The 27,828-nt window shown below is 41.7% G+C and overlaps 1 protein-coding gene across 1 annotated transcript in view; it reads right to left on the bottom strand.

Moving 5' to 3' along the window:
• Positions 1–27,828, bottom strand: part of ACO1 (aconitase 1) — a 40,561-nt gene that overhangs the window by 10,648 nt on the left and 2,085 nt on the right. The window contains exons 2-11 of the mRNA XM_059833260.1: positions 18,022–18,142; positions 16,745–16,913; positions 13,610–13,747; positions 11,519–11,588; positions 11,227–11,410; positions 6,189–6,328; positions 4,995–5,166; positions 4,436–4,536; positions 3,271–3,387; positions 1,860–2,019 (exon numbers count right to left, since the gene is read on the bottom strand). Coding sequence (XP_059689243.1) covers positions 1,860–2,019; positions 3,271–3,387; positions 4,436–4,536; positions 4,995–5,166; positions 6,189–6,328; positions 11,227–11,410; positions 11,519–11,588; positions 13,610–13,747; positions 16,745–16,913; positions 18,022–18,118 — 1,348 coding nt within the window. The 5' untranslated portion in view covers positions 18,119–18,142. The remainder of the gene's footprint in view (positions 1–1,859; positions 2,020–3,270; positions 3,388–4,435; positions 4,537–4,994; positions 5,167–6,188; positions 6,329–11,226; positions 11,411–11,518; positions 11,589–13,609; positions 13,748–16,744; positions 16,914–18,021; positions 18,143–27,828) is intronic.

Consider the following 27,828-nt stretch of genomic DNA (forward strand, 5'->3'; position numbering starts at 1 on the left):
GAGGTTCTCAACACTGTAGTGTACAAACACTTACTGGAGACTGACAGATTACTCTTTGCCTCCTTATTGAGGTCAAAGCATAAGCGCCGCTGTACGGAAAGGCAGCAAAGGTAAGAGTACCCACTAAATCTGAGTTCGTACGTTGAGACCCTTAGGACTATGTTCTTCAGGTTGCTGTGCGTTAAGTAGTAGTGAGCGTGTTCAAAATACCAACTTTACTTGTATCTGCAGAGCATTCTACACTTTAAACCCATAGAGCTATTAAGCCAAGCAGGCTGAAAGATAAGCATCCCAACTGCCACAGAGAGAGTCTAAAATGCACACCATTAGCCTCGGAGCCAAACACTTCAGGAAACTATATCCTAAGCAAGGCACAACTGAGGGATACACCCACCTAGAACTAAGGAAATAGGACAGAGCAAAGATAGTCTGCCTGGAGGAAACCTACTTCTTGATCCTTGGAAGAAAGAAATACAGCTCTATTTCTGTGATCATGATCAGGATGGACCTGAAGAAAGAAGTATGCTGATTTGGCTGTCCTGTCAAGGGCAAGTGAATTGGGAGACTTTGTTCAATTTTGCTGCTCTCAAAGAGGAAGAAATAGAGCTGGTCTCTCCTCTGCTTCCCTTTTCATCCCACAACCTGGTTTATGATGGACTTTGTCCCTGTTGCTAGAAATTAAAAGACCTTTTGTGCCTGGGAAGGGGGTGAGTTGTCGGTGCTGTACAGTACCCAAAGAAAGACACTAGCCCACGAACAGGTGACAAATATCACACCAACAAACTAAACACAAAGTGATTGTTGTCACAGGCTGTCCACAAGCCAAGATCTTCCCAGCACCACACAAGAAGAGAGGAGACAAATTACATGACTTCAACCTTTAAGTAATCTTCTCTGGTCAAGGGCCCTTGTGTTGCCCATGGCACATCTGTTCCAACCTTTGTAGAAAACAAGCCTGCATCCTGCGAACAGTCTGCCAGACTAGGAAGCCCTAACACAGTGATGATCTTACAGTGACAGATAATGTCTACATGTTTGCAGAGGAGAGAAAGAAAAATGTGAGCATGTAGCCAAGCACTTGGGAAAGAGGGCTGAACTGGGCTAGTATAGACTGAACCCTTTGAGCTGACTCTCTTCATTCATACTTTGTTACCAGAAGCACCTGTTTGGAACGAGAAATCTTTTGCCCAAATTAGCCAGGTTAAAAATGAACCACCTCCTAACCTAAAATTTAACACAACCAACTCAGACTACTGTTTTATAGAATTTGAATGGTGATAAGCAAGGAAGGTGGGGATACAAAGCCCACCTCTGACCGCTTCTTGGATGCGGTTAAGATGTAAATGACAAGGGTCTGAAAGATGGCAATCCCAGAGAACACAGTTTTCCTCCTCTACTCACCCCCTACATGCCCCCAGACTCTTGCTGTAACAACTCCGTACACCTCTAGCTAAGTGTATGTTTTGTACTCTGTTGCCAGATCAGAGCACCTCCAGACTTAAACCCACAGACCATTCTTCACTGTCCCTCTTCTTGTGGCTCTGACTTTTGACAGCCTCTTCTCAGCTCTATATAACAGCTTCTGTGCATCTGAACAAGTGTCAGAGGTGCTGGTTAATTCAGTTCCAGCTTGCCCTGTAGAGAATACAGTGCAGGAAAAATAAATTTTCTTCAACCCACATTTCTAGCTACCATTTCCAGAATTCCTTCTGCTACACTTAGGGACTAAGCTCAGTTTTAGCACTCCAAATGACAAAAACAGCACTGTGACTGTAGAATTACATCAGTGTTGTGTTTGTCTTTAGGACACACAGCCAGAGACATAGAGAAACTACTGCACATTAAGCAAATAATCTTACCTGCTCCCAACATAACCGAGGGGTTACTGGTGTTTGTGCAGCTTGTAATGGCAGCAATCACTACAGAACCATGAGCAAGCTTAAAGTCACAGCCCTCAAAATTAAATTTGACTATGCTGTTGTGTCGGTCTGGGGCAACTTGGAATCCCTTGAATCCTTGCTGTAGGAGGAGAAAGTAAGAATCGAAAGGATATTGTTAATATAAATATTTTGACTGGTAATTAGTATGGACTGGGAATTTCACAAATGAGAAGTGTCTGTCAGTCACATCCACGCTTGCACTTTTAGGTCTGGTGGTGAAGGCTTCAATCTCTGGTCAAAGTGGCAGACAAAAATTATTTTTCTGGGGTCTATCCTATTCTCTGTTTACTGGTGAAAGAGGCAGACTTTGCAGCAAAATGTATTTGTGTTTTCTTTCTGCATGAATATATCCTTCTTCAGATTGCTTAGATGCTTCTTGCTCCCATGTAGTCCAGCTTCTTGACCACATATAGTCGTTACACAATCTAGTCCTGAGATTTTAGCCATAATGCACAAGATTTTTAAGCTGTGACGATCAAACAGGTCAAACCTATACTAAGAGCTGACTTGAGAGAAAAAGCCTGGCAGCTGAAAAAATCCAGAGCAAGAAGGCACTGTTCACACTATGACAAATTATGCTTAGAGATCTGAAAGCATAAGGTCATTTAATGGAGTTTGGAACATGTAACCAAACAAGAATTATTGGGCATTGCTGAGTTTAAGTTTTTTAATTTACATCACTAGAGTTCTGCACTGCCTTTAACAAGGGTGGTTACTATATCAGGTAAGGATTCAAACTGATTTTGGAAACTTAAGTGTCTGGGAATATTAATTCAAATAAAAAATTTGCTCTTCTTTGAATGACCATTTTTGACTGGATGATGCAAAGAGAAGTCTTTTTTTTTTTTCCTGTCTTTACCACCAACATCAAAGAGTCATGGAGACACATGCAGTTCTGAACTGCTGAACAGATTCAGCACTAAACGCAAAACTACCTTGTGGGGCTCAGGGCATAACCTGCTTCAAAAGGTGAAGAGCTGGTTAGTTACCACAGACCTCAGTGCAGTAGCTACTTGGTTCACTCTACTAACAACACCCATTGTGGTAGTCAGAAACCCCTAGTGTATGTCAAAACCATGTTAGGGCTAAGACTGATCTAAAATCAGAAAGAACTACTACTTTAATAGCACGTGAACACCTTCATGTGAGAGAAGCATCACCACAATTTTTAACTACCCATTGTTGATGTCTTCTTCCAAAGAGACCTCCTCATTACTTTTCATTAGGCAAACAAACAACATACAAGTTAACCCACAATGTAGTTCCTGAACACTAGACAACTTTTAGAAGCGTGCATTAGTTTGTATGCCCAAATGTTCCTAGTCCCTACCTTGGCTCCCAGACAAGTCTCAAAGTCCTTCTTCATATCTGACACAGCAATTTTGTCCTGAGGTCTTTTTGGTCCACTGCAGCAAGGCACAACAGTATGGAGATCCAACTCAACAACCTATTCAGTAAGAGGAACAGAGAGTGGTTCAGCACTGCATGACAAGTTGAAGCCAGTTAAGCCACATATATGCTTACCTCTGCTGTTGAACCAAGGCTAAGTCTGCACCTCTTTATGTTTGTTTGCAGAAATTATCAAAGACATATGAGAAGGGAAAGATGAGAAGAAGAGGAACAGTTGTAACTTCTAGACCCTGCCAGCGCCCAGGTATGGCTCCCAAAAGTACCCCAGTTATTGAAAACCCAATGTGAGACTAAAGCATCTAAACAATATAGATGATTTTGAGAATTATGTCCTTTCACATGCTAGCAGCAGGGTTATCTTCGGAAAACAATGATGTGAAGAAATCCTGGTACTGGCATAAACCAAAGCAGGCTATTCATCTTGGCCCTGGGGAAAATGTTTAGTCTATTATGAAACGGAGATTATCATATTTTCCTATTCCTCACCCATGTTTCAACTTTGGTTTTTTTAGTGTGCTGCATCTTTCCACATTTACTAAGGTTTTTGAATAATTATGCAAACCTGAACATAAGTTAGAAGTTAAATTCTTCCTGTAGAAAGAAAACCAGGAATATTCTTGAGTTTCCTGGACACAGAGTAAGACCTTGATTTTCTTGCATAGAAAATAGCTTATGTGGTCTGCGGTTACCACATAGAGCTTCTAAGTGTCCTGATTCACACAGTAAAATAAGTAGCTGAACAGAAGAAGAGTAAAACTGGGAGAAGGCTTACACAGACACCATCCACACAAGCTTCATAGCTGTGTTCGAGCCTGGACTGGACTTCTCAAAACTACATGGATCACACTGCAGATTCTGCAGCAGGTAGAGCTCAACCAAGAGCCAATCTATACCTACACCCAAGTTTTCACACCTGGAGAGCCAGCTGACTCATTCCACTAGGCCCTAAGTTAAGACAGCTGTGTGGACCAAGCCAAAGGATAAGGAGTCCCTTGACTATTTCTTAGTTTTGGTGAAAAAGACAATTGTCACATTAAAATAAGGCAGGGCATAAAGCAAGGAGCCAGAAGACAGTAATTTCTAACCTGTGTGAAGTCTGGATCCTGAGAGGAGTTCTTGAAATCTCTGAGCATTCCCACAGCCTCAAGATACTTTTTTGTGCACATAACTTTCTCTTTATCACGGCCTAAGGTGAAAGCCAGATAGAGCAAAACCAAAATGCAAATGAAACTGAGGAACTACTATGTGACAGAAAAAAAAAGCATAACAGGCTATTTCACTGTTCATACTGTACATTGCACTACAAGACCCTTTCAGCACAAATATTAGACTCACTAGAAACAAAGCAATTGAGCAGATTTAGTGGCTTTTGCAGAACAAAAACTTAGGTTCCTGCTTCTGTCATCTGGACGAGCTAGGTTCTGGCAGGGCTACGCAGGTAGTTAGCTGCAAAACAGTCAAAAACTCAGCTCTTCCTAACTATGGACACTAAGAGCAAGAAATGGCCTGAAGAAGCAAGTATGGATAAAAAAAACACTCAAGCACAGAGGCTCCACCTGATTCAACCCCATTGCTGACTACACCATATAGACTTCGAGTTCTTCCTTTCAATTACACCTTTAACTCATGGTCTCTTAGACTCACCAGTTTGTATCAGGTACCCAATGCTAATATCATCCACTGGGAAATAGGCAGCTGTTGCTCCATACTCTGGACACATGTTGGCAATGGTGGCTCGGTCAGCAATTGATAGCTGGGCTACACCAGGACCAAAAAACTCCACGAATTTACCCACGACTCCAACTTGGCGAAGGTGCTGTTATAAAAATACAGTGCCTGTGTCATTGCTACGTGTCAAATGACCTGAGCATGTGTGTTATGAAATCCAGCTTTTGACTTCAGAGGAACCTTTTTTGAAGGTTTCTATAGCCATTTGAAACCAGGAAGTTTTAGTAAACTAAATCACAAAGATGAGGACACAGAGATGTAAAGTTTCAATAATAAGTTACAACACAGGGATGTACTCCTTCTGAACTTGCTCTTCCTCTCATTTAAACTAGAGTCTACCTTAGAACAACTGTATTTTTCTCAACATGACGTTTTAAGGAGAGGAGAACAGTGTGGGGCCTTTAGCCAGCAAACCCAGGAAGATAGGGAAACAGGAAGAAGCAACTGCACAAGCACATGAATCAAACTGTAAATGACTGAACACACACAACATCTGGATGAACTCAAAAAACTGTTGGCTTTCCCCATTTGGAGGTTCTCCTTGAGACAGCATCCCATGATGAACATATGTACCAGATTTCTGACCTCCAACAACATTAATGCTGACCTAGCAATACTCTTAATTCAGTCACAATCCACAGAGTGAATAAATGTATTATGAACATATGACATGAGAGCCAAACACCTGCAGATCAAAGAAATCAGACTGCAGCGTTTACTGTCTGTTTTCAGGTTTTACATTGCCTTATTTTAAGTGGGGACTTCAAAAAAGAAAGTCATCGTGTTTCTTTTGAGGCAGCAGAGAAACAAGATCCTTTTACAAGCACTGTGCTCCAAAACAGGTCTGCACATGAGGATTTGAACAGGCCATGAGATATCAGCTCTCTATTCTATTTTGTCTGGCTTCTGGGAAACAGATTTGCCTAGCAAATTTGCTGTTGTCCTTGGGCAGCTCATTCCAACCCACACAGAGTGGCAAAGCTTAAAAAAGTCCAAAATGATCACACAGAAGCACACACAGGGCTCCTAAGCATGCAGTACAGTGGCTCTGTCCTACAGAACATGCATAGCTTCCAGCAGTAACAGCAAAACAGCATACATGTTTATTACCTTAGTAATGGTGAGCACAATGTCAGTGGATGTTACCAGTGGCTGAGGATTTCCTAGCAGCTTATAGCCAACCACCTCAGGAAGCACCATGCTGATCGGCTGGCCCAGCATCACTGCTTCTGCTTCAATGCCACCGACACCTGCATGCAACAGGAGTATACAATCCAACTATTCATAGAGATAGTAACATGTCAAAGATAAACCACATGAAGTACAAATGATTGATCACAGAATCACAGAATCACTAAGGTTGGAAAAGACCTGTAAGATCATCAAGTCCAACCAAAAAAAAAAAAAAAAAAAACCAAAACCAAAACAAAAAAAAACAAAAAACAAAACAAACCACACCACACAACAACAACAAACCACAACACACCAAAAACCAACCCACCCAACACCACACAGCTCCATGCCCATCAAGCTACATCCCACAATCCCACATCCACACGCTCCTTGAATACCTCCAGGGAGGGTGACTCTACCACCTCCCTGGGCAGCCTATTCCAATGTTTCACTACTCTCTCAGTAAAGAACTTTTTCCTAATATCCAACCTGAACCTCCCCTGCCGCAACTTGAGGCCATTTCCTCTTGTCCTGTTGCTCGTCACTTGGGAGAAGAGACCAACACCCACCTCTCTGCAACCCCCTTTCAGGTAGTTGTAGAGAGCGATAAGGTCTCCCCTCAGCCTCCTCTTCTCCAGGCTGAACAACCCCAGCTCCCTCAGCCGCTCCTCATCAGACTTGTGCTCCAGACCCCTCACCAGCTTCGTCGCCCTTCTCTGGACACGCTCCAGCACCTCAATGTCCTTCTTGGAGTGAGGGGCCCAAAACTGAACACAGGATTCGAGGTGCGGCCTCACCAGAGCCGAGTACAGAGGCACGATCACCTCCCTGCTCCTGCTGGCCACACCATTTCTGATACAAGCCAGGATGCCGTTGGCCTTCTTGGCCACCTGGGCACACTGCTGGCTCATATTCAGCCGGGTGTCGATCAACACCCCCAGGTCCTTTTCTCCTTTTCCAGCCACTCATGCCCAAGCCTGTAGCGTTGCCTGGGGTTGTTGTGGCTGAAGTGTAGAACCCGGCACTTGGCCTTATTGAACTTCATCCGGTTGGCCTCAGCCCATCGATCCAGCCTGTCCAGATCCCTCTGCAGAGCCTTCCTACCCTCAAGCAGATCAACACTCCCTCCCAACTTGGTGTCGTCTGCAAACTTGCTGAGGGAGCACTCAATCCCCTCATCCAGATCATCGATAAAGATATTAAACAAGACCGGTCCCAAAACTGAGCCCTGGGGGACTCCACTTGTGACCGGCCGCCAGCTGGATTTCACCCCATTCACCACAACCCTCTGGGCTCGGCCATCCAGCCAGTTTTTTACCCAGCAAAGAGTGTACCTGTCTAAACCACGGGCCGCCAGCTTCTCTAGGAGAATACTGTGGGGAACAGTGTCAAAGCTTTGCTGAAGTCCAGGTAGACAACATCAACAGCCTTTCCCTCATCCACTAGGCAAGTCACCTGGTCATAGAAGGAGATCAGTTTGGTCAAGCAGGACCTGCCTTTCATGAACCCGTGCTGGCTGGGCCTGATCCCTTGGTTATCCTGCATGTGTCCCATGAGCGCCCTCAAGATGAGCCTCTCCATAACCTTCCCCGGCACCGAGGTCAGGCTGACAGGCCTGTAGTTCCCCGGATCCTCCTTCCGACCCTTCTTGTAGATGGGCGTCACGTTGGCAAGCCTCCAGTCATCCGGGACCTCCCCCGTTGACCAGGACTGTTGATAAATGATGGAGAGCGGCTTGGCAAGCTCCTCCGCCAGCTCCCTCAGCACCCTTGGGTGGATGCCATCAGGCCCCATAGACTTATGAGTGTCCAGGTGGCATAGCAGGTCGTTAACTGCTTCCTCCTGGATCATGGGGAGCCTATTTTGCTCTCCATCCCTGTCATCCAGCTCAGGGAGACGGATACCCTGGGGATACCTTGTGTGGCTGTTAAAGACTGAGGCAAAGAAGGCATTAAGTACCTCAGCCTTTTCCTCATCCTTCGTGACAATGTTCCCCGCCGCATCCAGTAGAGGATGGAGATCCTCCTTGGCTCTCTTTTTGTTGTTAATGTATTTATAGAAGCTTTTTTTGTTGTCCCTCACGACCGTGGCCAGGTTGAGCTCTAGCTGGGCTTTCACCGTCCTAATTCCCTCCCTGCATGACCTAACGAGGTCCTTGTATTCTTCTTCACTTGCCTGCCCCTTTTTCCAGAGGTGGTAAGTTCTCTTTTTTTCCCCGAGCCTCAGCATAAGCTCCTTGGTCAGCCAGGCCGGTCGTCTTCCCCGCCGGCAATGATTACACAACTTAAGCTGTGAAAGAAGAGAGAAGGCAGCCAGCCAGAGGGCTTAGTCTTCTGCTAAAAGGCACTCCTCATCTTGCTTCAGTTTCTGCAAGGTTGGGCTTTTTAATTTCTTTCCATTTCATACTTTCATCCTTGTTCCTCAGCCATTAGATAGGATATTAGATAAATCTAAGTAACTTACTTTGAGGACACTCAGCTTTTACAATAACAGATGTAAAAGTTTTTTTTATGCAATGCATAAAGAACGATTGACATGGCATTGAACACAGTGTGCTGCGAGTGAAACGTATGCAGACCATGACACTATTGGTCACCAAAGAAGTTATTCTGAAGGAAGTTATTTTGAAGGAGGGAAAGATTATTAGACTCAGGAGTATAGACTGCTCTAAAGAATACTCTCAGAAAAGCTACTTGTTAAGACAGAAATATCTTCCTTAAGTCTATTAAGTTTCAACAGGGCTTGGGCATATGCAGGCAGGAACCTCTGTGTAAGCACACCTTCAGTATTAGAGGAATGCAATTCAAGTCACTACTTCATTTTGCTAATGTAATAAGGTAAAGTATCAAGATGTCATAGTCATATGCAATCTAAAACACCCATGGTGTTTATTAGCAATTTGGCATTAGGCAGCAGTTTTATAACTTTCTGCCTGTATAAAGTCCCTCTCAGGTTTATCTTCCACTTTCAAACCTCCTTCTACCTTTTGTTTAGCTTAATTAATACTGAGCTAGAACAAATTGCCTGTAATAGTTGCTTACATATGCCAAACCACTACTCCTTTTTCCCACTTAATCTGTTAATGGTTCTGAAAAATAATTTCCAGTTTATTTTGTGCAAAATTATATACGTATGTAAATTAAAAAGATAATTCTGTGACAGATCCAGTCATGTGACTCCTTTAACTAGGTGTTGAATAATTTTTAAACAGTCAAGCTAATCGACATGACTGACGGACTGCCACGGGCAGGCATGAAGCAAGTTCAGCATTACCAGCCACTAGCAAGAAATGCTGGATCCAAGACTGTGCACTTTGAGCATATATAGTATGGACTATGCCCAGCCATACTTCTCAAATTCTGGAGAAAAATGAGGCTAAGTTTACAGACGCACTCTTCCAAGCAGCTATTGGTGTTGCAACATCACCTAAATGACAGGTCCCTGTGTAAGGTGCAACCAAATACAGAATAAAAGAGACATCTCTTATCCCGAAGATCTCATGGTTTTGAATAAAGTGAACCTGTTTACATTTGTATGCCAAGCCAGCAGGAATTCCTCCACCCTCGATAGAAAGTCTCAATCAACCAATATTGCTACAGTAGTACAGGTGGGGTAGAAAAAACACAATGTCATACTTCTATCACATGTGGTACTCAGAACTTGACAAGCATCTTTGTGAACAACTACCAAACGCTGTTTAAAAACACAATGTCTTCTGTATTTGCACGATATCTATTTCAATAGGGCTTCTATCATCATATCACAGGAAGATAAAAAGTTTGACTGAAGTTTTTGCTACTATGCGTGGGATGATTGCAAATACTTTAATTTCGTACCTGCTCATTTAGCCAATAATTCAAACATTGCAGTTTGCCACCACAAGCAAAAAAGGAATTATTTGTATTTAATTCTGTAACAAGTATTCTGCAGACTACTGGTATTAGAACATACTTCATAGTGCTGTTTTTCACAATGGCCTCTCTGGCCATATTTAACTCGCTCAGATTCAACTTTCAGCATTTTCAATCTAACAGAGCATTTGCAGTAGTTTTTGATAAGGCAACACTTTGAAAGTAGCTAAGTGACTAAGGAACAAATGGATTCAACTTCAACTCCTTTGCCTTCCCAAATGACTAAGATACTCCGGAAGTCATACTTAATATTTTCTTTGCCTGCTTCCTTGTGATTTAAATGCAGAATAGAAAATATATAAAAGAAAAAAACCACACAAACTAACAACACATGCACCAGAAATTATTTGCGGCTGTTATCAGAACAGGGAGCTTAGTTACAAAGTCTTAAATAACTGTATGAGACCTCATCAGGTTCCTTGAATTTGGGGTTAATCTGTGTACTGTGTCTGGCTGGCATGGAGATAACTTTTCTTTACAGCAGCCCATATAATGCCATGTTTTAGTTTTGTGACCAAACCAGTGTTGATAACACATCAATGTCTTAGCTATTGCTGAGCAGTGCTTACACAGTGTCAAGGTCTTTTCTGTTTCTCACTCTGCCCCTCAGCAAGTAAGCTGGGGTGGGCAAGACACTGGGAGGTGTCACAGCCAGGACAGCTGACCAAATTGAACAAAGAGATATTCCATGCCATAAAACATTATGCTCAGCGTTAAAACTGGGAAGTGTGGGGTGGGGGGTATTTTTCCAAAGTAGCCGTTGCCCAGGAACTGGCTGGGCTTTGGTGTGCTGGCGGGAGGTGGTGACTGATTGTCTTTCCATCAATTGCTTTTGGGTTGTTTTTTTTTTTTCCCCTTTCCCTCCACTTATTAAACTGTCTTTGTCTCAACCCATGAGTTTTTTCTGGAATTTGCCCTTCCGATTCTCTTCCCCCATGCTGCTGGAAAGAGGAGTGAGTGAAAGACTGGGTGGGGGCTAACCTGCCAGCCAGGGTCAACTCACCAGAGTCTGAAACACAGCTTAGTCAGACAACAGGCTATTCATGATACGCTACTGCACGTACCCCAGCCAAGCACTCCCAAGCCATCTATCATGGTGGTGTGCGAGTCAGTGCCCACCACACTGTCTGGATAGTAGTAGCCGTCCTGATCCATCACCACTCTTGCCAAGTACTCCAAGTTCACTTGGTGGATGATCCCAGAGCCTGGTGGAATAATCCTCATGTTTTTAAAAGCCTGAGAGCCCCACTGAAACAGAAGGAATTGGAGTAAAAATATTTCAAGGCACATGAGTATTGGAAGAACTTTTGTTCATTGCACTTTACTCCATGCAAATAGGATTAATTCTTTCAGTACCTTTAAGAATTCAAACCTTTCTTTGTTCCTTTCAAATTCCAGGTCCTGATTTTTTTGCAAGCTGTCTGATCTGCAAGTGAAAATAACCAGCTGTCAGCACCAGAAGTATCCACCTGAAATTTATGTCTGGTCAGATATACCCAAAAGTCGAGAGAAAGGAAGAGTTACTAGCTAATGTTAATGCTGATCAATCTCATCTTTTTAAGTTCACTGCAGCTGTGAACAGCAGGCAACCAATGAAAAGGATTTGAGAAATCTTAAGGGATAATACCTGAAGTCTGGTTCAAACTTGAGTGCTAATCTGCATATTATATGTGTGGCAGGCCTAAAATTCGTAGCTCGGGAAAAGCAACACTACATGTTAGAGCAATGTGAAGTTACCAACACCTAAATCAGAAGCATCAGCAAAGCAGTAAAGGGAACTGGAACACAACTGCCCTGCAACTTCAGTTAAAAAGAGGTTATCACCAATGATACAGTGCTGCCTGAAGCCCCTGTGTTTCAAAGCAGATAGAACTAACAAACTTTTCACTTGAATCAGCTGCCTAACTTAGGCCTGAAGAGTTTGAAAAAACTAAAAGTAGGGCTGGCCAATGTACTCTCCACATATACATGAGCCTAATAGAAATAAAAAAAGGCTGTGACAAAAAGTAATTAGCAAGAAAATATTTAAATGAAGTCTTGGATACTACTGATAACATAAAATTAATCTTATTAAAATGATACAGAAAAAGAATCATAATAGTTTATTTTGTCCTATGGTAAAGATGAAATCATATCTTGTTCACAAAGAAATACACTGATCCCAAAGATTTTAAAAAATGGTACCATGCAAATTAAAAAGAAAAAATATTAGGTTTCTAGTTTAATAGATTAGTGCTAGAACATCCATTACCCCAGAGGTCAGTATTTAGATTATTTCTAATTTTACGTCTGTTTCTAAACTCCTTAGTGTTATGTTAAGATAATAATAGATACAGCATCTCTAGGAAAAAAAGTTAAAGGGTGCTGATTTTCAACAGTTACATAAGTGAAAATTTTTTAGCCCTTCTTCTCCCCTGCCAATTATGAAATGGCATCACTGAGAATTTGTGTCCTTACTACTCTACAGTTAAAAAAAAAGTAGGAAAAAAGTTATATTTGAAAACTGTCTGGCAACATTCTTTTTGCAATACTGTTCTCCTCGGAAATTCAGTATTTTTGTTCTAAAGAAGCCTCTAAATACTGGCACTGAGAATGTGCTCTTTATGTTCTTTAATTTCCACCTTCTAGGAAATTTCTTCTTTGCCATAACTTAAGTGGCCTGCTTCAAAACTATCTCCTATAGAGGACAATAAATACAGAGTATCTTAGCAGGCAAGGTAACCGCAGACAAAAAACTTCAGGAGTTTGGAAGATGGAAGGAAACCGTTGAGAAACATGTAATTGCAGGGTCTGTCTGAAAGAGTAGTTCAGTGGGCCCATGTTTACATACCATGGAAGGTAGAAGGACGCCTATACAGAGATCTTGTATTTCATTGTAGGTCTAGTGAGTGCTCATCTCTTTGTAGCAGACTGAGGATTGAATAGCATTATGTTTCTTTCTTGTACTTATAGAGGCCATATTAATCAGTGTCTTGTGCTTTTCTGTGTGGAGGCACTGAACCAGCAAACAGTTCCTCAGAGCTGGGCTAGGGCGGCTCAGGTCTGTTCTTATTTATATAAGGAAGAAAGGAGACATTCTTGCTTGTCCTTTCCAAAAAGCCCTACGGGGTCAAAAAAGTGCATGTGGAAAAAAGCTATTTCGGAGCAACTAATAATAATGCAGTATTATTATGGAAAATTATGATCACCACAGGTCTGGACTGAGCTTGTTTCTACTAACAGTTAGTCCAAGCTTGTGCTGCTGAGAGACGCACCACAGAAAAACCAAAATTCCTCCATCTAATTCACAGCAACTGATACAACAGTCTAACTTAAACACTTCTTAAAGTCTAGGATGTTATAGTTCAAATGCTAAGAAAGTCAGCAATGGAACTACCTTTATTACCAGTAAGTGGATCCAGCTTGCTTACAACCATTAAGAAGTAAGAGTTAATTTTGTATCCTTACCGCCTGTTAAAATCAACCTGGATGGAGTGATCTATCACTAGATCAGCAGGACAGATAGGATTGATCTTTTCAGGGTCCCCACCAAGTTTCTTCACAGCGTCGCGCATCGCAGCAAAGTCAACCACAGCAGGTACCCCACTAAAACAGAAGAGAAATAAGCAAGTTGAAACAGTTTGAAGCAGAAAAAACCCAACAAAACAAACGCAGCTGAGATCCTGAGATGCAGAACAGACACCTTCTGTCCCATACAAAGCAAATCACAGCATTACCCTGAGTCTTGGGATCATTACTGTATGGCAGAGACAGTATACTTGAGAAGACAAAGTCAGAAGAGCAGAAGGGACAGAACTGTATCTATATCCTGAGCACTGTAAGAATGAAAAGCTAAAACGAAAATTCATCAAGTAACAGAAGCAGTTTAACATGCTTGGCCAGGAATCTGGAAACTTAGTCCTAGTCAGCATTCCTTTGGGACCTTGAACTGGTTTCTCTTATTTTGCTCTGTTCCTCTCCCTCCTCCCCAATCAGAAGCGGGGAGGCGGAAAATGACAATGTCCTTTCTTTGACTCTTTCACTATGTTTATTTAGCTGATTTTAAGGCAAGGGTCATCTCTTCCAAGTTTTGCAAAGCACAGGAGAATCTTCTCCATAATTAGGGCTGTTTGGTACCTTCCACACTTCAAGTGAAACTGGCAGAGCAGGGCATCAGATTTCTTAAATTACAATGGACATGACTGCAGAACACCTTTGCAAAATAACTGTATTTTCAGAAATGGGTTTAACTGCCCTGGCAGATCACTGGACAAACATGAAAGGCAGAAATATGGTGTACCGTTCATCATTACTAACAAATTCTTGTACTTACCACTGACGAAAGACCTTATATCACAAATGACATTCAAACAGCATGTTTTCAGGCTACGGGCCAACATTCACATTTCTGCCTTCTCTCATGTCTTGTGACAATCCTGCAAGCCCTTGAACTCCAAGTGACTCAAAAAAGTTAACAGGCCTTTTTCTTTATGTTTGTATCTCTCATTCATCCAAAACAATGTTAAAATCCCTAAATTAAGCCTTCTTTCTTAAGTGAGGTAGGTAAACTATACAAAGGGTTCAAGTAATGCATGTGAGTCTTTCATCCATCCTCCACTTCCAACACAAGTTTAGCCATAAACAAACAAGCAGTAGTAAACAGAAGTTCCAGCACCGCAACACCTGTCCTGTCTAATAGATCATACACATTTCCATATTTATTTTAACACAGCTTCTGGTGTTTCTCAGCACATACATTCTCAGCTTCTACTGAGGTGTGTATTACCATGACATTTTTCCATCAGTTTGGGAAACCTTGCATATCAGCCTATCTGATTTTGCTGCCTGCTGAGACAAAAAGAGCTCTTCTACAACGTGCTTCTAAGGATCTGGCATCATTCAGTAACCCACTGAGAAGACTACGTTTCTGCAAGAGCAGCCCAAGGCAGTGAGAGTTTATGTTTCCAACTCTGATTATAAGGAAGCTATTATGATTTTAAAATATATCAGAAACAATGCAAGAACAACAGATAAGGCTTTGTAATTTCCACAGAATTTTACCTTGAAAATCCTGAGTGTTTACAAAAACAAACAGAAAAAAGGGTCAACATTATCTAAACTTGACACGATTAACTGATGTTGTTCAGCAGTTTGAAGCAATTTGTTGTCCCAGGATATTTGCTATTTCCCTTTGAATATGCTATGTTATGCTACCTAAGTGGATTTGGGGGAGGGCGGGGATGGGAAGAAGGGATTGGAAGAGTTATTTTGCCAGCTTATAAATGTTATACAATTGAAAAGGAACAGACACAACATCCATCTACAGCCTTAGCAGAACTCAGGATAATTACAGAATGATCAGATCTAGGAAATTCAATAATTCTAATCCACGACACGTGAATATATTTGTTGTATGGCTCCTGGAAAGTTGCCAAAGATGCCTTTTCCAAAAGATCCCACTCAGGAGCCTGTTCCAGAGCTCATTTTTCATGAATGCAGCTGCTCTGCAGACTTACAGGCAAATTTTTGAAACTCAGCAGGACAGTAGGGGACAAGAAAGAAGTGCAGTAACAAAGGGAACAATGTTTGCTTGAAAGTTTGGCTTCCTCTGTGCTCCAGCTTTTTAAAATGTTAACAGCCAGTGGGTAAAAAATAGCTAGGAAATCAGCACTTTTTTCAACTGAGGCTTTGCCAATTTTTCCTAATCTCTTTAGGAGTTGACATTTCCTAATGTCTTTCTATTGGGTCTCTAGCACCTGGCCAACCTTTGGGAAAATGCAAAACAGAAGGTATGACAGCTAAGACGCTTTACTGTTCCGTGAAATAAAATCAACTGACAGCTTAGCAGCATGGGGCTTACCACAGTTGAAACAAACTCTCTTGCAAAGGCAGAGGACAAAGGTACAAAGGACAGTGGACTTGCAAGTCAAATGCTGCATTAAAAACCATTAGAAGCTACTGTTCCACATGAAAATAGACTTTCCACATCTACCAGGGACTATTACATGCTGGCACATGGGGACTAATCACACTGCAATAACATGGCCCAGTTCTCAGAGTCCATTAGGTAGGAATCTCAGTTTGCATTTATGGGAAAAAGTAGACATTCATTTTTTCAATGGCAGATAAGACTTTAAAAATCTGTGTGGAATAATATTGACTCAGAAGAGAAAATAATTATGTGGATTACAAATGAGAATTGAAAAGGGTATAAAATTGAAAGCAAGAGCCCTGGGGGGGTGGGGGTGGGAGGCACGGAGGAAGACAGCACTATCACACCCCCCACAAACAACAACAAAAACTCTAAACTCTTGATTGCCTCATTTGGATGCAATTTATCCATCCCATTTTCTTCTCCTCTGTTTTGAAGAGTTTCATAAAGATATTAATTTCTCCATCCCAGAATCACTTCATGAGATGCTTTTATCATGAGTGTTTGCCTCTCTAAGTGTTGTCTGTAGCATGACATCCAGGAAGGCTGAAAAAGGTCTTTCCAAACTTTTCTCTGCTATTCTTTCCCTCAGCTCACCCCTCCACCCCAAGCTGAGCATTGCTGCACTTTCAAGAGGCCTTCTTCCTAGCTTTGGAGAGCATCAGACTCACGTGAAGTCTTGCAGAATAACTCTTGCAGGCTTAAACGGCACTTCAACGTTCTTGTGTTGCACCACTTTCCAGTTGAGAATATTCTCAACATCTCCCTTCTTCACTAGGAACTCATCACAGTTACGGATCGCTGCTTCCAAGAGGACTCGAATAGAAAATGGCAGGCGTGCTGCGTGGGTAAGAGGCAAGAAACAAATTCAGTTTTTACCTTAGGGCATATGTCAGCAAGTGCAGAGTTCCACACCAAGGGCAGACGGGTTCTTGAGTGCTGTCCCTATATTCTCAGAAGGCTTTATCCCAAATTATTAACACCCTTTTCTAGCCTCCAGTTTTGTCAGGAGGTCAGTGCTAACTGGCCTGTTCCACTCAATTCTTTGAGCAGATTTATTATCTCAGCCCCTGTGAGACAGCAGACGTCTTTGCTGAAAGGATTCTTTTCCACAGCTCTTCCATCCTCCCCAGCAATACTACTTTGAAAACATGATATGCTCACCTTGTTTCTCTGCAGTTTCCTGTCACTCTTGCCACTGAACAATCATATAAATGCACTAGAAAAACTTAATTTTCTACCTGATATATTGGAAAGCATAGCTTTAGTGTCTAGGCAGTCTCTTCTTCTCCAAAGATGGAGAATGAAACTGAACAGCATGAGACTGTGCATCTGTTAATCTTCTTTTACTTCAAGATAGAAATACTTATAGAAGATGACACAAAATATTATTAGAGCAGTCCTAACAGCTTTACTACAAGCAATGGGTGTGAAGAAAAAAGAAAAAGTTTCTTTGTCCTTCATCCCCTGGTCCACTGTAATAATAGCTGTTTGATTGCCTCTCAGAATATCTACATTCAAAATCTCTTGAGAAGTTTGTCCCAACTTTCTACACAGGGCCCCCAAGACACAAAAGTCACTTAATCACAGTGAGACCTCATTACTGCTATCACAACTCCCCCCCCCCCCCAACTATTATTTAGGACACAGTAATTCAGAATAATTTGGGGTGGTGGTGGTGTTGTTTTTTGTTGTTTTGTTATTGTTGTTTTGGGGGGTTTTTTTAATCATCTCCCCCCTGTCCCTGCCCTGATCTTCTGTTGCTAAGTTATTCCATTTTTCTGCTGGATAATGAGAATTGCATCCTTTTTTCTTTAAAGAACCTGGAGTTTATCACTCTTGGAATCCTGGAATGGATCAACTGGTAATACCATACATGTATGCGTCTATTTCTTCAGATTCTGTTCATCAATGTTAACAAAATGCTTTCCTTGTGTTATCAACATACCGTATCTCACATCTTCCAATTTGCTCAGATTAAAGAACTTCTTCAGAGGCTGTTTAGGGTCCAGTGGCTCCACAATCCGTACAAAAGGGTTGCTCATCGTTATTCAAGACCCTTAGCGTCCCTAAAACACAAAAGAAGAATCAAAGCCATTATCACGGCATTGGTCCCACATACAAACTATATGTCCCACAGTCCCACAATGTATCCGTCCCATATACAAGGCCTGTACCAGACAAAAAGGTACTGCACAGTCTATGTTAGTCATACCCTTCCCCTACAAATCTACTTGTAACACATCCTCAGAGAAAAAGGTCTGCAGGAAGATAAGAGCATTGTGAAAAATACGGATATATCACATGGTTTACAAAGGAAGTTCAACGTCTGCATTATTCTCTTCTTTATGCTGCTACTAGATAGCCCTTTGTGCCTGCCTCTCTGATCCACAAACCACCATGCATTGTGGTATTGGTCCAAAGCTAAACAGACAGGCATTTGCATTCAAAATTAAAAACAGTTCAAGTAAAACAGAAAACACAATAGTTTTAGTTGAGCCAGAAAGTGTTACAGACTAAGATTACAAACCCTGACCATCAGAGTCACAAGGAACCCTAATGATTTCAGAAAGATTCATTAGGGTTGCCACCAAAAAAAAAAAAGTAGACTCCATTGTAAACATCATTTTAGTTTGAGATATTTTCTTTTTTTGTGGCTATGCTAATGGTTTACTGGATAAAGCATTCCACTGGGACCTAGGACTTTTAGGGTTCACTTATACAAGTTAAAGTACCCTGAGATATTCCCAATATCAAGGCCAACTAGCATACGGGGGCCTAAATTCACTCTAGAAACATCTCTCAATCTCCAGAAAAGGTTAACTGCATGCAAACTGCCTAACGGAACAGTTACTAGAACACTCTTAAGACCTGAACCATGCCCAGGGCTCTTTTGGGAGCATTGGCTTAGGTCAACACATGCCAAGGAGCAAGCTAACAATTTAACAGTAAGGACAATTCTCTTCCAGTGCCTGGCACCATTCCCAGTCACGATTAAGATTTTTTTAGAAGAGAGATAATCACAGGCCTGATTTCCAGATCTGTTGTTGTTTTCCCACAGCACTGTTCCTGTCTTCATTCAAGTAACATTATCTCCCCTTGCACTGTTTTTTTTAAACAAAATGAAAAAAACCAACAAGGTATGCGATGTGTATCCTTTGACAGGCCTTGGAGACTGTTCGGTGCAAAGGGATGCACAAAGTTCACTATTTGTTAAAGACAGTTAATGCAAGGCCAAAGAGTAAATTTATCTCACCTGCCATTCTCATTGACTGTTCAGGGAATACTATTATGTGGAATACATTTATGGGGTTTTTTTAAAGTATTCCAGCACAAATCACATTTCATGTGATTTTTGAAGACAACAACCAAGTTAGAGGTTAGATTGAGATGAAGAGATAGCAGAAATGGTGACAGACAAAGGAAGGTCCAGGGCGTAAAGCAGCAAGATACTGTAAAAAAAAGAAAAATTTCCAGAATTCTATCAAACAAAACAATGGAAGTTTCTAGATAAAAAGTTGAATGCCCAAGGAAGGCAGAAAGATAGGCAAATGAACAGACTGCAAACACTGTCCTCCCCAAACGTATCACGTCTCACATTCCCACCTACAAGTTATTTTCTGAGATTCCTCTTCCCAGCTTTGCAGATACCCATCCCATACACTAGCCCATGAAATGTTAAGTGTCATCTTCTTTAAACAACATTAACTACTACTCAGCTATTCCTCTTCTAAGCAAACTCTCTGCTTCTATGATTGAGCGTGATCAACATAAACTGCTTCATTCCTCTCCTTGCCAGCTATGCTCCTGATAAGCTTTATTTTCTGCCTTCCAAGCTGAGAACTTTATTTTATGCATATCCACTTCTCATGGGAAAGGCTAAGGGTAGCTGAAGATAGAAAACACTGGGATATGCCCTGACACATAAAGCAGGAGATCATTACTTTGATTATGACCATAACAAGTCCAAGCTTATCTAAGTGTAAAGTCCAGCTGTAACATTTCCCATTCAAGTCAGTCTTGACAAACCACAGCACCAATTCAAGATGCTATGACACGTGATCTACTTGTTACCATTTCTTTGCCAGACATCACCCTCTTCCCTGAATGCAGCTTTTTTAGTTCACAGAATGAGATACTTCAGTACAAATCTGCCTTCATCAGCGAGTTGCACAAATATGCCAAACTGTGGGGTAACCAAGGCCTAAACACATGTTCTTTTCACCTGCCTGGTCATGGTGATATGAACAACTGTTACAACCTTGTAAGCCATTTAGAAATCCCCACAAAGAGGTAAAGTATCTAGAAAAAATACCAACTTGGCAGCATTGCTGTAGCAAATTTCACAGAGCCAGCGAAGGCTCAGTCATACCAACTACTATATCCAGACAGTAACTTATAAACCAAGCGGCCACCCCACAGAACTCAAGCTAGTGATCCACCAAAAAGATGCAAGGGAGCAATACTCTGCAGACTAAGTACACCAAAATTTTTTAAGTAATCACTGTGATAGATACAGATTAACTTGTGATTGCAGCACACAATATTTATTCACGTTTTGCAGGCACTGAAATGTAAATACACAAACAGGCTAGCACGAAGGGGAGCTGACATCTGTCTGCCTAGGATTGGCGCAGCGTGCAGGGTCACATGCATTGCGTGTGGCCACTGCCACATGACCACAGTAACAGCTGATCCCGTGTACCAGAGAAAGCACTCGATCTTCTACCTAGCAACCTCAAAAACGTTTGTGTGGAGGTCACATCCGAAATGGGATTCCACATAGTGGCCCTCAGGAAGACAGAAGTACTAATTAAGAGGTTTCCAATGGTAACAGCCACCAGCCACCCACACGAACGGTGCTCATCCTGGCCTTGGAAAACAGCAGCAACTCCAGCCCAAGCCACTCCCCCTCTCCAATTATCCAGATGCATGTTCTTCAGTGTTTGTGCAATTCTGGACACAACCCTAGGACTCCAGGGGTTTCCACTGACGGAAATATATGAAAATGGTTCAACTGGGGAGTTAAAAAAAGAAAAAAAAAAAGAAAAAAAAACCAAAAAAGGAGCAGAATCTTATTACTGAAACCTTCTCAACGGGTTGCATCGTATAAAGTGTACTAGACAAATAATATCTTTATTTTAGACCTTCCCGTACCTACTAACGCAATTCTGTGAACAGTGATAATTTGGCTCATACTAATGCTGATCATCTTTAAATCTACACTCCCTAACTATCAATATTGTTTTCCACTCACCTTGTCACATCAACGCAGTTGCTTAGCACTGTGCCACCTAGCTCCATCTCTTATCAGAGTATGCCTTGAGTTCACCCACAGACTGCACATCAGCTCATCACAAAAAGTCTGATTTCTGCTTTTCTCTCCCCCAGCTCCACTTCTTTCTCCCCCAGAGAAGCAAAAGTGCAGAAGGATGCTAACTATGAATACCAGGAGGGGCAAATTTATTTGGACGAGGTCACAACTTTCCGACTATAAAAAAAGAAGCTGTTTTTTGTGCGTGCAACATTTGCTCTTCAGAGTGGAGAATGAACCCTTGGCTGTTAACAGCTGTTCCATACTGTCTGTATACCTAGACATGACACAGGAGTTTTCAAATTTCTCTGGCAACACAAGTTTTACGTGGTCCTCTAACAAAGCATTTGCACTAGCAAAATCTGAGTACAACAACATTCCTCACTTCATCTGTATTGAGAATGTCAGTGAACTCAGCTTTTACTATGAGAGCTCAGATGTTTACTAGCAACAAAAAAATCGGTGCAAAAATGCCTACTGGCTGTACTGTGTGTAGGGATCTCTATGGCAGCCTGAAGACCACACAGAATCAGCGAATCGCTAAGGTTGGAAAAGACCTGTAACATCATCAAGTCCAACCAGCAAGAAAAAAACAAAAAACAAAGAAAAAAAAACCCCAACAACAACAACAAAAACCAAAAAACCCCACCCAACCACAAACAAAAAAACCCACACCACACACCACCATGCCCATCAAGCCATGTCCCACAATGCCACGTCCACACGTTCCTTGAATGCCTCCAGGGAGGGTGACTCCACCACTTCCCTGGGCAGCCTGTTCCAGTGTCTCACCACTCTCTCAGTAAAGAAATTTTTCCTAATATCCAACCTGAACCTCCCCTGCCGCAACTTGAGGCCATTTCCTCTTGTCCTGTTGCTCGTCACTTGGGAGAAGAGACCAACACCCACCTCTCTGCAACCTCCTTTCAGGTAATTGTAGAGAGCGATGAAGTCTCCCCTCAGCCTCCTCTTCTCCAGACTGAACAACCCCAGCTCCCTCAGCCGCTCCTCATCAGACTTGTGCTCCAGACCCCTCACCAGCTTCGTCGCCCTTCTCTGGACACGCTCCAGCACCTCAATGTCCTTCTTGGAGTGAGGGGCCCAAAACTGAACACAGGATTCGAGGTGCGGCCTCACCAGCGCCGAGTACAGGGGCACGATCACCTCCCTACTCCTGCTGGCCACACCATTTCTGATCCAGGCCAGGATGCCATTGGCCTTCTTGGCCACCTGGGCACACTGCTGGCTCATCTTCAGCCGGCTGTCGACCAACACCCCCAGGTCCTTTTCTGCGGGGCAGCTTTCCAGCCACTCATCCCCAAGCCTGTAGCGTTGCATGGGGTTGTTGTGACCCAAGTGCAGGACCCGGCACTTGGCCTTGTTGAACCTCATCCAACTGGCCTGGGCCCATCGATCCAGCCTGTCCAGATCCCTCTGCAGAGCCTTCCGACCCTCCAGCAGATCAACACTCCCTAGGAAGTATGCACAAGCCCAAGGGGACAGAAGGAAAAAGGTATCTATACCCTCCTCTTTCTTTTTTTTTCTCTTAAACATTAACCATCTAAATCAAATACACTCAAAGCATATAGAAGTCTTATGCAGATCTCCACAAAAAGGATTAAAGAATGTAACTTAAAGTAACTTTTTTTTTTAAAAAATGAACATTCATGGGAGATTTAAACATATGTTGCAAGTATTGATTTCAAATCCTAAGTTGATGTAACTTTTCTGAGTATCCAACATAAACATAGTACGAGTCATATCACAACACCTTCTATTGGAAAAGAACTCAACTCAGTAATTGAGGTATTATTTAAAGCATGTTCTTGATTGACTGTGCGTCCTGGACTCCACTTCAGACCCCTTTAAAAGCAGCAGTGTTCCCTGGAACGATTTCAACGAGCTGAAATGAATGGAATTGAGAAAGCATCCTGATACACAAGTTTTGCACTTGCAGAGATTATCTTCGCCGACCATAGGGCAGGAAAAGGTGTGCTGTTTAGCCTCCCACAATACTTAAGAGAGAATCTGAAGACACCAGAGCTGTTCTAGACATCACTTTAACATATTATTCTACTCTCTTTAGAGCTGCAGGAGAGCCTGAAGGTGAAAATGAATACAGCTAATCAGGCTAAAAGCAACAATCTCTTTCACACCACTAAAAAAATCATTTTTTTAAAACATAACTGCTCTTATCTTCATTTGTTGTACCAGATCAATTCCAGCAAAAATATTGTTTTGAGATTTTTTAGGGATCTCAGGGGATCCCCCTCATTTCTTACTACCCAGAATAAGAGAAAACAGCACATGGAATACTTTTCTTCCAAAATACATGCTGATAATAAATCATGCTCTTTCTGTAGTACATGAGTGTTGACAAAAGACTCCTGATTAGTAATAATCACATTTATTACAGAAGTGCCTGAAGACAAACCAATCACAAACTTTTTTGTTTGACCTGCAAAAAGGAAAAAAAAAGCTTCTGGATCAGACAACTTCTGCCTAAGCTTCAGGCCATAAAGTAGGAACAGGACAGGCAGTCATTCAGCATTTTAGTACAAACATATTAGTCTCACTCAGGGAAAAGGAACATGTCTCCACCACTGCCTTTTCTATTTGATCTTTGGTTTCTTAGTTGTTGTTCAAATTATGTGCGGGTGCCTACATAACTAATGGGAAGAGTTCATTTTAAGCATCTATTCATAAAATTAAATACCTAATAGCTTGACTAAAGCAGATTTCAAGTAGTAAAAGCTCTTTTTCTTGGAGAATGGGTGAATTCTCAGGCACCACAGTGAAGCACACACTCAGCAAAGGAGCAGGTTAATTTGAACACTCTACCAGATGCTAGAAATGCTAGAAAAGCTTACACTGAGCCAAAGTAAAGATGGTATTTTATTAGCCATTAAGAAAAGGGGGAAGGCTCAGACTTGCTGGTACTTGCAGGAAATCTGTGAAGAAACTTCCAACTGAAAATTGGGAAAAGGAGAGGTGAGCCGGCAGGACTGCTATGATAAAAGCCCTTGCCCAGTGCTAAGGCAGAGGACATAGGGAACACTCATGGCCTTGCTTGGAAAATACAGCATTTTCCACCCATGCTGAATCTGATCTTACCACCTTCCATTGCGATTATCATTCCTCCTACTACTCCCCCAAGTTATTTCCATTAGTTTTGTCCACTCAACTGACTGACATTGTGCGTGTGAGTTTATGTGTGTGTATCTGTACTTAGTCGCTAAGTATGCGACAAGAACCTCTAAGTAGCAGAAGCGAAGCAAGTAATTAAAAAAAAAAATCTAAGGGGAGTTGCAGCAGAACAGCAGGCTACTGAGTTGTATATCCATCAAGACAATATTGAGCATGCATTTTCTGACATTACTAAGATTTATATATAGCTGAGCAGCACTTCTTAAACTGAGGGCTATTGCTCAGTTTCCCAACAGAAAATCAGTCTCTGCAACTCACATAGCCCTTCTCATCGTTTCACATTCTACTCAGCAATGGGCCTTAATTAAAAATGTTGATGACTACTTCCAGTTTACTTAAGTTATTGATTGCTTAGCCATGAACAAAGACCTCTTAGCAGGTGCAGCATGCAGGAACTCCAGTCCTATTGGAACTGCAGCATGCTCTGTGTGTGCCTACCTTAGCAAGGTAGGAAAATACCCATGTTAAGCATGTTGCCAGGAGTCTGCATTTTTGATAGGGAAAGACAACCTCTCCAGTATTAGTCAGGTGTCTGCAGTAGTAAAACTTTGGTAAGTATATCCATTCATAATTCAAGTCAGTTTAGAAAAAAACCTAATATAGATATTTGTGTGGTAGAAAAAAAATTTAGTTTAAATATCCAAGTTGCCTAAGAAAAATGTTTTTGTTACCCTGGGAAAAAAAAAAAAACCAACACAACAATAAAAACACACACACACACAAATGGTAAAAAAACCAAACAAAAAACCAAAAAAACCCCACAAATGCCCCCAGCATTTGGATAGTGTTCAACACCACTACTAGAACAAGCAGAGTCTTGTTTTATAATGTATCTAGCTATAATTACTTTTGGATGCACACAGAACAGATGAGTACTGTTGCAATAAACACAGGTTTCTTGTTTTGATTAAGAGAAGCTCTTACTATTTTAACACTTACTCTACCTGTGACAGATAAGGCCACTATGTAAGAAATACACAGTACTGCATTGCTGTAAGCAGTCAGTGATGAGATTCCAGTACTAACAGTTACAGATTTGAGAAAGAATCTTTGTTTCTCAGTTACACAAAGAAGTCCATCATTACATATAGATCCTTAAAGAGAAGTCCAGTAACAATTTGCTGGTATAAACTACACCATTATTGCACATTGGAAGAAAATACAGTAATACGTAAATGAGGTTTTTTTGAACACTCTCTAAGCAGAGTTTCAGGGAGCCTCTTTCAACTTTAACGCTCAAGAGGAACTCTGTACTGGAACACAAACGAGACTCTGGATTGCAGACTTTACAGCCTTTCACCGATGCCTAAAACTTTGACTGAAATGCTAAGATATTTATTTATTCAGAGCCATAATGTGCTATACTTCCAGTGCACTGGACAGGTTACTAAATGCATATTCCTATTATCTGTGTATTTCACAGGCTGCCGTAAGAGTTCTGATCATTTCACTTCGTTAGTATTGCTGTACTGTACATACAGGAAATGAAAATTTAGTTCAGAGATCAAGCCTATGAAATCAAACCTTTAGGTCTTAAAGTAACTTCGGCTTCAAGTGAGCTGGAAGTTTAGATGCGTGCTCAATTCCAAGATGTGGATATTAAACTTTCTCAACTCATCCCTCCAGAAAGCCAAATGCTACCTCCTCCCTCACTTCAACACAGTTCACCTACTGCTTAAGGGACAGTCAAAACAATTCTCCTGTACACATCCCACCAGCTTTTGGTGACCCAGGCAAGCACATGTATCTAGTATCCTCAGACAGCCTCTGGAGCGCAATCTAGCCTTACAGTCAACAAAATCCAGATCCTAATTAAGCAGGCATAAGTGTTAAGGGAATGCTGCGTCAGCAGACTCACCGCTGAGTGTCCTCGTTGAAAAAGTAGAGAGTAATTTTCTTTTTGCTGCAGGAAAATGAGCAGTATTATGCCTGAGAATACAGGGAAGCTTATCTGGAGGCTACAGAACACTGAAAAATGAAGCCTTGAATTTAATTTTTTATTCCCTGAAAGAGCAACTCTGATCTTTAACCTACTTCCTACCTCTGTACATACTTGCTGCCTGTTTCCCCTATGTTAGCAGTCTTAGGTGGTTCATTAACAAATATGCAGCATGGACCAGTTTTAACAAAGAACCAGCTTTCAGTGTTAGTTATAAATAAATAATGAAATCCAGTGTAACACACAGAAACATGTTCCCACTGATAGGTTAACATGGAAGCACTGCAAGAAGTCTCGAATATAGAGAGTGCTGTAAGTGTGCACAAAGGTTTGGTCTGAAATTTGGTTTCAGTTTCAGCAGGACAATTAAAAGACATCTCAGTGTTTGTCTGTTTGTTTCAAAAGGCTCACGTGAAGGAGGGAAGAACACTGCAGAGGTGCATGGGAAGGGGAAACAAAACAGTAGTATTGTGAATCTGCCCTATACTCAGGCCATTACCATTGTACCAGCTCTGTAAACTGCTGTCTCTGCACCCCTAAAACTCCTTTTGTGCAACGTGCTATCTGAACTGTTTCAGAGCTATCAAAAATATGTAGGTGGCAGGAGTCCTTTCAGAATGAAGAAATGATGAGAGGATTACTACTGTTGTGAAATAAATCTGGCATCGTGGGGAAAAAGTCCTAACTTTTCATGCCATTTCAAGACAAATCCTGAATTTGTGCTCTGAAAATAATGACAGATAATTTTCTCACAACAAAAATTGCTGCCTACAATCTCAGCAGCCATTTAACTGTTCACGTAGATTAATCCATCCTTCAAACACCCATGGCCTCAGTCTATAAGCAGAACAAGTGTGCATCTGGTAAGATTTCATCAATTCCAACTAGCCGTTACCAGGGTTTACTAGCCAAGCTCCCTAGGGAGGCAAATTAAGTTTCCACAAAACATTTTTAATTCAACAGGCTTTTTCAGAACAGTTTTCCACAAAAAGGCTGGGGACCAAAAAAAAACCACCAACCAAAACTAAACACCCCCTTTCACAAGCTTCCGGAGTCCTGACCCTAGAATTGTGGGATGTCCCAATTCCTGCAAGGAAGTGCCAAATACCTAGAGGAAATCTTCTGAACTAACCACTCCCCAAGGCAGCACTGAAGGCAAGAACCCTGAAAAATTCTTACCTCCTATTCACACAAACAGAGCAGACTGGAAATTAAGACTCTTCTCTACTTTCTCTCTGTTTCAAAACAAGGAAAGGGACCACTGTTCAATTCATACTCTTCAGTGATCTTACATG

The sequence above is a fragment of the Gavia stellata genome, chromosome Z (genome assembly GCF_030936135.1).
Source record: "Gavia stellata isolate bGavSte3 chromosome Z, bGavSte3.hap2, whole genome shotgun sequence".
In the NCBI taxonomy this organism is placed as follows: domain Eukaryota; kingdom Metazoa; phylum Chordata; class Aves; order Gaviiformes; family Gaviidae; genus Gavia; species Gavia stellata.